This window comes from Topomyia yanbarensis, chromosome 3, assembly GCF_030247195.1.
Source record: "Topomyia yanbarensis strain Yona2022 chromosome 3, ASM3024719v1, whole genome shotgun sequence".
Taxonomy (NCBI): Eukaryota; Metazoa; Arthropoda; class Insecta; order Diptera; family Culicidae; genus Topomyia; species Topomyia yanbarensis.
The window spans coordinates 35,241,634-35,253,722 of record NC_080672.1 but is presented as its reverse complement, the minus strand read 5'-3'; the positions used below and the strand labels follow the sequence as shown (position 1 = coordinate 35,253,722).

General features: G+C 45.0%; 1 protein-coding gene across 1 annotated transcript; it reads right to left on the bottom strand.

Annotated features, from left to right (window-relative positions):
- Positions 1-387: 387 nt before the first annotated feature.
- Positions 388-6,006, bottom strand: LOC131686878 (uncharacterized). The gene is made up of 2 exons (XM_058970880.1): positions 4,139-6,006; positions 388-4,042 (listed from the first exon to the last, which is right to left on the bottom strand). The coding sequence occupies exons 1-2, from the start codon at positions 6,004-6,006 to the stop codon at positions 388-390; spliced, it is 5,523 nt and encodes a 1,840-aa protein (XP_058826863.1).
- Between the last annotated feature and the right edge of the window lie 6,083 nt (positions 6,007-12,089).

The window sequence follows — 12,089 nt, the reverse complement described above, 5'->3', positions numbered from 1 at the left end:
GAGTATTGAACATTCCGGCCGCTAATGAAATTTTAAGGAATTTAACGGGCATTAGCGGCGGAAGTTCGAGCTTCTTGCGATGACTGACGTTCAACGGGATATGAAGATCTGGATTCGTCTTGTCGGTACAGGCCTTCTTACAGCTTCCAGGATGATTTTTCGAGGTGCGTCGGGTCCGACTGCAGGATACTGTCCAGGAGTGGTGTGCTGTAAAGGAGGAACATCTGTACGCGAACTGTTGGTTTAACAAATTAGGATGGGGTACTTAACTCGAGTCAAGTCCCAGCCGGGGGTTCTAGGAACCCACACGGCGAGGCTTGGTTCTTTACAGGTGAACCACGAACCGCTCGATACCCCCGAGCTTGGGCCAGGATCTCGTCTGGCGACTCATTTCCCCGAGTAGGGGCCGGGAGCTCGTCCGGCGGCTCTGTACCCTGAGCAAGGGCCGGGATCTCGTCCGGCGGCTCTGTTCCCTGAGCAAGGGCCGGGATCTCGTCCGGCGGCTCGGTTCCCTGAGCAAGGGCCTTCCTTTGGCGTTGTTGACGTAGGGCTGCTAATTGGTGCGGGACTCTGTGCTACGATGGGTGGCGCAACTTCAATTGGAAGTAAGCAGAGCTTCGGGATGGCGCGTTGAACGATGCCGAAGGTCGACTTCACAGTGGCGACACGAACAAGGCCGTCAGGGCCGGGATGAACGCTGAGCACGCGTCCCAGGGGCCATTTCAACGGCGGTGCTCTCTCATCTTTGAGAGCGACGATGGAACCAACGGCTAGATTGTCCATGGCTTCTGTCCAGCGGTAGCGACTTTGCAGGGTGGCGAGATACTCCTTGTGCCAACGACTCCAGAAGTGCTGAGTTAGCTGTTGTACTCGTTCCCATCGAGACAACCGGGATTCAGGAACTTCACGGCAATCTGGATCGGGTACCGCATTCAACGGACGACCAATCAGGAAATGTCCTGGAGTCAGAGCCAGCTCATCGGATGGATTGTCCGGCAACGGCGTGATTGGGCGAGAGTTTAGCATTGACTCGACCTGAATCAATGCGGTTTGCAGCTCGGATTCGGTTAGGTGAGCATTTCCGAGGATTTTGCGAAGCAGGGTCTTCACGGATTTCACGCAGGCTTCCCAGATTCCACCGAATGTGGGAGAGCGAGGTGGGATGAAGTGGAACTGTATTCCGTTGTCTGCGCATTCGTTTGCTACGGCATCTTGGTGAACTTGAGTTCGGAAAAGCTTCCGCAGTTCTTCCAGTTCTCGATGTGCTCCAACAAAGTTCGTGGCGTTATCGCAGTAGATATGCGCAGGCTTTCCTCTACGGCCGACGAATCTTCGCAGGCTCGCAATGAATGTGCCAGTGGTCAGATCCGACACAAGGTCCAAGTGCACGGCTTTGGTAGCCATACATACGTATACGGTGATGTAGGCTTTGAAGAATGGCGATCTCTTATTTCGGAGTGACGTTCTCACGTACATTGGCCCAGCCAAGTCAACGCCAACATTCTGAAACGGGTACGCCTGGTTGACCCGAACAGATGGCAGATCCCCCATCAGCTGCTGCAACGGCTTGGGTTTGGCACGTGCGCATACCATGCAGCCGTGAACAATGTTGCGAACCAAGTTCCGTCCGCCGAGGGGCCAAAATCTTTGGCGCAACGAGGATAGTAGTAAGCTGGGACCGGCATGGAGCGTCTTATGGTGTTCTCTCGTGGCGATCATGTCGGTGAGACGATGTTTGGGGAGGACGATCGGGTGTCTTCCGTCGACAGGTATTGCAGCATTGTGAAGCCGGCCGCCGACACGAATAATGCCGTCTACGAGTGTCGGGTGCAGATACCGTAGCTTGGATTTACGGTTTACTTTTCCGACGGTTTCAAGTTGGCGTATCTCGTTGGCAAAGTACTGCTGTTGTATGCGACGGACCAGATTGAGCAGAGTGCGATCAATGTCAAGAGCCGTCAACGGGCCGACAAGAATTGGTTGGTGATTCTTCCGGTGAAGGCAGTTAGCGGCGAAACGCCGAAGAAGTGTGCCGATCCGAAGTAGCTGACGAAGATTGGAATAGCGATCGACGATATCTGACGGTTCTACGCTCACGACCGGAAGGGCAATAGTCTGTCGGACCTCCGGTTGGTCTAAGTTTGAGGTCGCTACGACGACGTACTTCGCTGGCCAAGGAGCGAATATTGGTTTTAGCCACTGCGGTCCGTTCCACCACAGTGCACTAGCGAGGAGTTCATCGAGGTCCATTCCTCGAGAAACGAGATCGGCGGGATTGTCTTCGGATGGGACGTGATTCCAAACGGCGTGAGATGTCAGCTCTTGGATTTCAGCCACTCGGTTGGCTACGAACGTCTTCCATGTCGATGGAGTTGCGGATATCCAGTTCAAGACGATGGAAGAATCGGTCCATAGATATGTGGTGGCGGTTATGTCGATGCTGTCCTGAACTTGTTTAAGAAGTCTGGACAGGAGTTGAGCTGCGCATAGCTCGAGGCGTGGAATGGTTTGAGTCCCCATCGGAGCGACCTTGGACTTAGAAATCACCAGGCGAACTGTACAAGGGCCCTCGGCAGGTATTGACCGGAGATAGATGCATGCGCCATATGCAGACTCTGAAGCGTCGCTGAACCCGTGAATCTCCAAGCGGTCGTAACCCGGACGTAACACATGGCGAAAAACTCGAAGGTGGGCAAGTGCTGAAAGCTTCTGGTGAAATTCCTGCCATTCGTGAGCGAATCCGTTAGCCACGGGTGTGTCCCAGTCGAGATGGAGTTTCCAAAGACTCTGCAGCATGATTTTCGCCTTTGCAATGGTCGGTCCAATCAAACCTAAGGGGTCGAAAAGACTGCTGATCTGAGAGAGGATCGCTCGTTTGTTCAGAACCGTACATTCCTTCCAATTCGGCGTCTTGAACGAAAGAAAATCGGTCGACGGTTCCCAGCGGAGGCCAAGTGCAGTCACGGAGGACTCGTGGTCCAAATCGAGTAGTGTTTTCGTCTCTCGGAGCTCCAACGGAATGGTATCAAGAATAGCTTGACAATTCGAAGACCATTGTCGGAGAGGAAGTCCTGCGCATGCGAGCATTGCAATGAGCTGGTTGCAGGTAACGGCGAGAGATTCAGCATCGTCAGAACCGGACAGCAAATTGTCGACGTAGAAGTCGTGGCGGACAGCTGGTTCCGCCAGCGGAAAATGTTGCCCTTCATCATCGGCGAGCTTCTGCAGCACCCTAGTTGCCAAAAATGGAGCACTGCTTGTGCCGTATGTGACGGTGCGGAGCTGGTAGCTCTTCAGTGGAGCCTCGGGATCGTCGCGCCAGAGAATTCGCTGCAGCGGTTGGTCGGTGGGATGGACCAAAATCTGCCGGTACATTTTTTCAATGTCCGCAGATATCACGAACTGGTGGATTCGAAAACGGAGGACAATCGTCACGAGAGTGTCCTGGATTGTGGGACCAGGAAGCAGGACATCGTTCAGCGAGATACCGGACTTCGAGCGGCATGATGCGTCGAATACGGTACGAAGCTTTGTAGTGGTGCTGTCGAGTTTCATCACAGCGTGGTGTGGAAGGTAGTATTGCGGTTGCGCGTCGATTTCATCGGGGCCAATCTCCCGCATATGTCCCAATCTCACGTACTCGTGGATGAACTGCTGATACATCGCCTTCTTATCGGGACTCGCACCGAGTGAGCGTTCTAGAGAGAAGAAGCGGCGGGTGGCGTTGTATTTGTTGTCCTTTAACTGCCAAAGCAGCTCGTCACGCTTGGGCAGCTTGACGACGTAGCGGCCTTCGGAGTTGCGGGTGGTGTTCTTCAAGAAATGTTCCTCACAGTATCGTTCCGACGGAGACCATCCCTTTGCATCGTGGACTTCTTCGAGCTGCCAGAATCGGTTGACCAATTCATCGATTGTGCAGGGATTACTGAACTGGCACTTGCGTGGATCGCTGTGATCGTGGTTTTCCAATAAACACTCTCCGGAGACGACCCAACCGAACTCTGTATTCTGCAGAAGCGGTAACTCTTCCCCGAGCGATATCCTGCCGTATCAAAGAATTTGGAAGAAATGGGCGGCACCCAGAATCATGTCGATGTCGCCAGTAACAGTGAATGTTGGATCTGCAAGCTCCACGTGCTTTGGAATCGGCCAGTGGCGGGCTTCTACCGTCGACTGGGGCAGCTTGACGGTAATGGAAGGCAGAACGAGCATGGAGCATTGTACGGAGAAGGGAGTGACTCGAGAGAAGATGGTTATCGTGGCCTGGTATTCAACCAGCGTTGTAGTGTTTCCGATTCCGCTTATCGGGATAGCATGCGGCAATCGGATGCGAGGAAGCTGCAGTCGTTCGCAAAGAGCCCCAGAAACAAAGTTGCGTTGGGAAGCACAGTCCAGCAAGCAACGAGCAGTGACGATGCGACCTCTACCGTTACGGATATTCACTAGCGCAGTCGGAAGGAAAACGGTTCCAGGAATCACTTCACCAGTATGTGATACGAGGGCTGTCTGAGAGCTCATGGAAGGCGCATGAATGTGGGATAAGTTTGCGATTGAGGTAGAGGTAGACGGTTGCTGGATGGGAGCTTGCGAAACAGACTGGGGTGACAGTGAGTTTGGAGCATGCAGCGCAGATGCTGCGGTGAGAGTCGGCTGGAGGGCAACACAGCAAGTTGATCCGGTGGCTTGACCAGAAGCGGGATTGTCGTCAGAGGGCTCAGTATGAAGAAGCGTGTGGTGCTTCTTGGTACATGTACGGCATCTTGACCCAGAACAGTTCCGGGCATAATGGGAACTCGATCTCAAACAGTTAATGCAAAGGTTTTTCTGTCTTACCAGGTCGATCCGTTGGCGAAGGTTGAGTTTCCGAAATTCCGGACAGCTGTACAGGTAATGACTCTCACCGCACTTGTCGCACGGCTTCGGCTTGCTGGCGCTGGAAGAGGGTGCACTGGATACTGCAGTTTGCTGTGTAGCTGCGACTGGAAAAGCTGCTAGCTTGGATGTCGGATTTGGCTTGCTGCGAGGAGGAGCGGTGTTCGAAGTGGCTGAAGAAACTGCTTGCAAAACTCGAGCGTAGTTCTGGAGGAAGGTTACCATCGTCACGTATGATGGCATTGAAGTTGACGCACCAGTGCTGGTGTCCTCTGATGTGCCGGCGGTTCCTCCCAGAACCGAAGCGATGTTGTCAGCATCGAGTTTGCTACAGTGGTTCTCCCATTCCCGGAGCGTACAAGGATCGAGGCGTATAGATAGCTGGTAAACCAGGATAGAGCTCCATCGGTCTGCTGGTTCACCCAAGCTCTTCAGAACGGAGATCTGCTGCTCGAAGCGATCGATCAGCGCAAGCAGATCTTCAGCTGATTCCTTGCGCATCGCTGGAGTGTCGAAAAGCGTCCGAATGTGACACTTGATTAACTGCCGGTTGTTCTCAAAACGCAGCCGCAACGTTCGCCAAGCGTCCTTGTAGCCCTGCTCGCTTATTTTGATAGGGTCGAGAATGCGCGCTGCCTCTCCTTGAACGAGGCCCTTCAGATAGTGCATCTTCTCGACCGCACTGATGTCGCTCCGGGAACCTACTGCGGATTCAAATGAATCGCGAAAAACACACCAGTCTTCCAACTTACCGCTAAACTTGGGTAGGTTAAGCTCCGGAAGCCTGATGTTCATTGGTCTCGATGGTGCGGGGTTGGCAGAAGGGGGAGAACGTATTTTCTTCGCCAGTTTGGCCAAGTAGAAGGACCGAAGAGCATAATAGCGACCGTCGAACAACTGCCGTTCCTTTTTCAGGTCGATTGGCTCCTTATCGGTGGAAAACATCTCCAATTTCACCACCGTCCGGTGAAACTCGTCGTAAAATTTCTCCAACTTTTCCGCCCACGCTTCTACTTGGCCCGCAAACTTACTGTCCTTGTCGAACTCCTTCGCATAATATTCCAACAAAGCCATTGAATCGACAATATTCTGCTTCGTCAGCTCCAACTCACTGAATTTCCTCTTGTCGGCCATTTTCTTCTTCGGTAGCGCCGTATTCCCGTTCACTCACGCACTTTTCAACCTCCAAGAATCCAAAATGCACCCGAACAGTCAATTTGCAAAATAAAAATTTCACCGCGAAACTTAAAAACTTTTTTGAAAATATTCCTTCAGAAATCTTTATGTTCCAGCACGGCGCGCACCGTTCAGGCAGTAGGTAAACAATGCACACTACCTACGCTATCGTCAGCTGGCTGTGTCTCGCACGCACTACTCGTTGTAACGATGTAAATATTCTGCGATGGTGGATTCTTGGAGGGAACACTATGCGGTTTTGTTTGCACTACCGCGTAAAATGGCTAGTTTGCCGCTTGGGGACGCTACCGAAAATCACCTTTCGCGCACTTTTTCTGGCTCTACCCGTCTTCAGCGGGGCCGTTCTTTGCGATTTTTTCGCCTATTCTGGGCAATTTACAATCACTTTTTGCCTCTTCTGGGCACCTTTCGTTCACTTTTTGCCTATTCTGGGCAGTTTTCTGTTCACTCGCGGGCACTTTTTCTTCAAGATCCGGCTCGAAGGACCAAATTTATGTTCACGCACTTCACAACTCTTCTTACTTACTGGATCTTTAGAAAGTTTTGCCGTTGTTTTCACCTGCTTGACCAGGACTTTCTTCTGCTTCCACTGCACCTTCCGCTGGAGATCGCGCGCGAGTTAAACGGGTTGGTAAGGAACTTTGGATATCGCGAAATGAAAACGAACTTCGATTGATTTTTCTGCGACCGACACCACTGATTGCTTTTAACTATCTGTTTATTGTTCTATGTTGTTTGTTTACATTCGTCGTCTGTTTTATGGTACAGCTGATTGACAGCGGTTTTGTGATGCAGAATCCATTCCTGCCTTATGCTTGCACAACGGGTTTGAAGTGTGAATCTTATGGTAAGTATCTTTACATTGCATTTGTTTCTAGGGTTAGTTTAGTTCACTTATTCTTAAATCTAGGTAAGTATTTACAAGTATATACAAAACATAAAATTTCATTTTCATTTCAGGTTCGTATTGGAGAATTAGAGGTGAGTATTGAACAGACCCTATGGTTGAAATATATTTTGGTTGCTTTCATGTAACTTTCAAATGGTTTACAATATCGCCTTGATGTCAAAGAGAAAGTTGCACGAAAGTTTATGGGCCTTTTGAAAAACCTATTATTGTTGATGGAGAAATGCGACTAACTTATGAAAAGGTCGTAATAAAACAAAATATTTGTGTTGTTAAAACAAAAGTTAAAATATCTCGAGAACTACTACATTTTAGAAAATTTTTGTTAAGAGCATTTCGATTTAAAATGACGTTTAGAATTATATTCAAAAAGAAAATTGTATTTTTGACTGCAAATAGTAAGAATTATAAAAAAAATGTCAAAAGTTGTTGTTAGTAAAACTTTTTTATTGAAAGCTTCTCCATGATCCAAATACACTAAAAAGGTTGCGATAAACATTAAATTTTTGACATTTTTTGATGGGGTAACGCGAATAACTTTTAAAAAGAGCATAATTACACGAATTAATTGCTTTTGAAGTAGCAAAATTTCAAATATCTCGAAAACTATCGCATTTTGGAAGAATTTTGTTAAATGCATTTTGATTTTAAATGGTGCTTAGAATTATATTCTGTAATAAAATTACAATTTTGTATGTCAATTAGTATGAAATTTAAAAACATGTACGAAGTTATGGAAACAAAATATAAAAAATTTAAAAAAATGGGTTTTTCCGCAATTTAAATTTTTATCATAAATTTTTGTTTTTTTGAAAAATGACACAACATTTTTTTCAGTGTATATTTTTTTCGGACAGAAGTATTCATTCCCTGTAACTTGTTCTCAGATAGTTTTGCTGTATAAAATACAGTAATCGAACAAAAAAAAATTAAAATTCGTACACGTAGAAACGTTTACGCCCTTTTGAAAAATTACTCTTGTATCAAAATATTCCAGAGAATATCATACAGCGAACACACCTGCAAAGTTTCGTTCGAATCGACGATGGTCATATTATTCATAGATTTTTCATATTCATAGATTTTTCTGTAATGTCAGAGATTTTTTTCACAATTTTTGATCACAGATTCTTTTTTACAGATGGTAGATTTTTGGCATTTTTATGAAAATTTGATAGATTTTTGGAAATAATGCGATTTTTCACAGATTTTTCGGAAAATTATCACAAATTTTTTCCTGTTTCAGTTACCACAGATGGTAAAATGATATTTTTGACCAAAACACAGATTTCAATGTAATATCCCTGTTTGTTAACGGATGCATGCGTAACCTGCATGATAGCAATTTGTGCTTTCATTGCGCAAAGACGAAAACTTTCTTAGCAACAAATTTACGCGGATCGATGGAAAGCACAGATATATGATTAAGACCAATGCATTCGCTACATTTGTATACGTACTTTAGGAAAGTTAAAATGATGGCAAAATAAAACTAGAAAGCTTGGTCTATACATGAAATGTGATTCTAAAAGTTTCTACAATTTTTAAAAGCTGATCTTTTGCTATAAAGATTTAGTTTCAGATATTAGTTCGGTCTCGGTTTTCTGTCTTCTTTCTTCCGATCTTCTCAAATAAGTTTAATTGGATTCGATCACCTACCACAAATGAAATATCTTGATAACCAAGAAAGTTTGGTTCAATGTGTAACATTCGATGCTGATTGGTTGTGCTCAAACTATACTTCAGAAATATATTTGATTTATTATTATTCTAAATGTACTAAGAAAATAAATATTTTACATTTAATAGTATAGTCCTATGTCTACAGTTCGTGCAACCCGACAGGGCTGTCTCTTGCAGTTTTTTGTTATAATTCTTGGTATAGTCAGATTTACAACAAATTGCACTACAAGATATATTTTAAATAAATAGTTCCAGTTGTTATAATTTTGTTATGCTCTATTGATCGGGACTAGTGTATCGATTTCGTTGGCTATTTTCGGCAAATTTGAGACTAAGAGAAACGAAAGCAATGAAATTGAAAGACGGATAGGTATTCTAGAGCGAATCAGTTATAAACTTAGAACGGAAAACTAGAACTAGGCAGACTCATATGGGCATGATCGAAAGGAAATGTGAAGAATTCTTTGCCTTCTGCAGAGTAGGAGTTGGGCGTTGCACCCAAGTCCACCGCATGGTCTATGGTAGAACATAACTCATCATCATGTTTTACCGCCGACGCCGGCGGGACTAGGCTGATTGTTCTGTAAGTTTTGGGCTGATCAAAGCCACGGTTTTGATATAAACACCCCGCTGATAACCCTCCAATATAGCGATAAGAATATTAAGGCCCTAAACCATTCGTTGAATTTTTTTTAAATTTTCATTCAAATCTTACAGTTCAAATGTTATTTAAAACTCTGCTGTTATGCTAAATTATTTGCTAAATTACCCGTGATACGGTAAGAATGATGAAAACATTTCTCTTTTTTTATTAATTTTGATTATAGAGGTGTAAACCTGCGGGTCATTCGCCTCTTTTTTCGAGTTGGAAAAATCTCCTATCCTATGTGCGGGGTTGGGAATCGAACCCAGATGAGCTGCGTACACGGCAATCGATTTACTAACTACGCTATGCCCGTCTCAAAAAATCATTTATCTGTATTTGATTGGGGATGTTAATATTTTTTAATAGAAAATGATGAGTAAAAGATGGATACAAAAACATGTCTCGCCAAGATTTGTTTGGGTTATTTCGTGATGTAGATATTTACGTTTCTAGGCTACGACTGTCATACTTAATGTTGCAAACAAAAATACAATAATAAAATATCGATAAACTTTTCCACCTTTACCAATGTATGCTTTTCACAGTTTTAAATCCCAAATATCTGTCTATCTGTCACCAATTGGAATGGGTCGCTCTCGTGGATAAATTGAAGCATTCGAGAGAACTTTTCTATCCAACTATCAAATTTTAATCGAAAGATAATAAAATTCGCCAAATGATCCACACCCTAACTTAGCTAGGTCTCCACTTAAAGATCCATATCAGATGTGTTAACAGAATTGCGAGCCTTTTTTCGTATGAATGCTGGAAACATTCCATCCATTCCGGGCGGTTTGAGAGGTTCCTACCATTCTCAATGACGTTTGCCTAATTTTCGTGGTACCACTTTGCGCATTCTTACTGCAGTAGTGACTCGTCAAATCAACGCAAAACTTAACGGGGCTCCGGTAGGATCTTATGAAAGGCAAAACACGTTATGTTAAGTGTTTAGACATTCGTTGGTGTGTAACTGTCCGTTCATATTATTTGTTGTGATGCAAATCGGAGTATACCACAGCTGCAGATTCCTTGCCTGATCATCAGCATACTGGAAAACTTGTCCGAAGAATCAAATTTATATGCCTTAGAACATCTATGACTATTCAGAATACTTCGACTACTATCATGCGATACACTGCATAGGATGCATTTTAAGTATAATTGTCACTGTCGAAGTCCACATGAGTATGTATTACAATTTTAATAATTTTCAAGTCATATCATACTTCATTTACCATCAGGGCATCCGATTGAACTGATTTGTACAGGCAGAGTGCAAGTGCTAACTTTCTTCTTGCCAACATTTCGTGGACAAAGAGTGATACTTATCCACACCTATTAGAAAGGCTCCGTGGGCCGTATGGGCGAAACGACTACTTACTCTTGAATTCACGAAATGTCCTGTGAACAACTCTGCCTTTATTGGTCGTTCAGGCCGTTCTAGATGATTATGTTGGGTAAAGATTTGAAAATGTTGTAATGTTAGCGGAAGTCATTGCAATGACACGATTATTTTGCTGCATCGCTGCTGCTGACCAAGTTTATGGTCGGATGTTCTTGTTTGCTTTCTACACCAGCGGATTATGATTGAGTATTCGTTTGATTCATCGCGGATTGCGGCGCCTGTCGGTCTGGAGATACTAAGCAAATTAGTTGTTCAATGAGCTCCGTTTGTGGTTAAGGGGTTGTATATAAAGTTGAAAGGAAAAAGTGAGCTAATTTGGTCGGACCGGACTGACATTGTATTGATTTCGAGAAAAACAAGGTTTAAGTTTCTGCCGTTGAATAGCAGCATTCTTTACGTTATGTTTCGAAATGAAATATAGCAATCATTATTTGACAAAAAAACAAGCTGAGTTAAAAATCTATTAAAAATTATCGGAGTTATAGTCCCTCCTGCGAAACGTGTTTTTTGCAGAGACTTACGGTGAACACTCCCCAAAGCAATCCGCTCAAGTTTAATCGAAAAGGTAATCAAAATCACGTTCCCGCGCAACAAGACTATCCAACAGGGGGGTCAGGACCTCACCGAAAATTTTCAACTATTTTTGCCTTTCTCATATAGAAAGGTTATGTAATCACTCTGAAAAACGTCAACCTAATCCCGGCCCGGAGGGCCGAGTGTCATATCCCATTCGACTCAGTTCGTCGAGATCGGAAAAAGTCTGTATGTGTGTGTATGTGTGTGTATGTGTGTGTGTATGTATGTGCGTATGTGTCAAATAATGTCACTCATTTTTCTCAGAGATGGCTGGACCGATTTGCCCAAACTTAGTCTCAAATGAAAGGTGCACCTTCCCATCGGCTGCTATTGAATTTTGGATCGATCGGAATTCTGGTTCCGGAATTACGGGTTTCAGAGTGCGGCCACACAGAAGTTTGTCATATAAACTATAGGAAAAATTAAATCACTCTGAAAAACGTCAATCTAATCCCGGCCCGGCAAATTTTTTTCGACTCGCATAAGGTTTCTGGATTTTAACAGGGGCGTAGTTGATGGTTTACGGAGAAGGGTTACACCCCCCCCCCTCTCTCTACTGTTCACTCCCCTCCCTTAAAAATTTTCTTAAATCACCCCTCAGACCACCACCCCATCCAGCCCCCATACCCCTCCTTTTCAACCCCATCATCTTTAAACCACCACTATATTACAAAGCATACCAATTTAAGCTGGGGAGTCGTTCGTTCATGGGACTTTCGCCCTCCTCACATACCCACCACCGCATGACAAAATGAGTTAGCAAGCAGATAACATTGATCTAATGCTAATTAGGCTAATGAAGT

Bases quoted from the DNA above. Each gene is read 5' to 3' on its own strand.
- LOC131686878 (XM_058970880.1), bottom strand. From the start codon at position 6,006: ATGGCCGACAAGAGGAAATTCAGTGAGTTGGAGCTGACGAAGCAGAAT. The intron at 4,043-4,138 runs GCACGTGGAGCT...TTGATACGGCAG, and splicing joins CGCCACTGGCCGATTCCAAA to GATATCGCTCGGGGAAGAGT.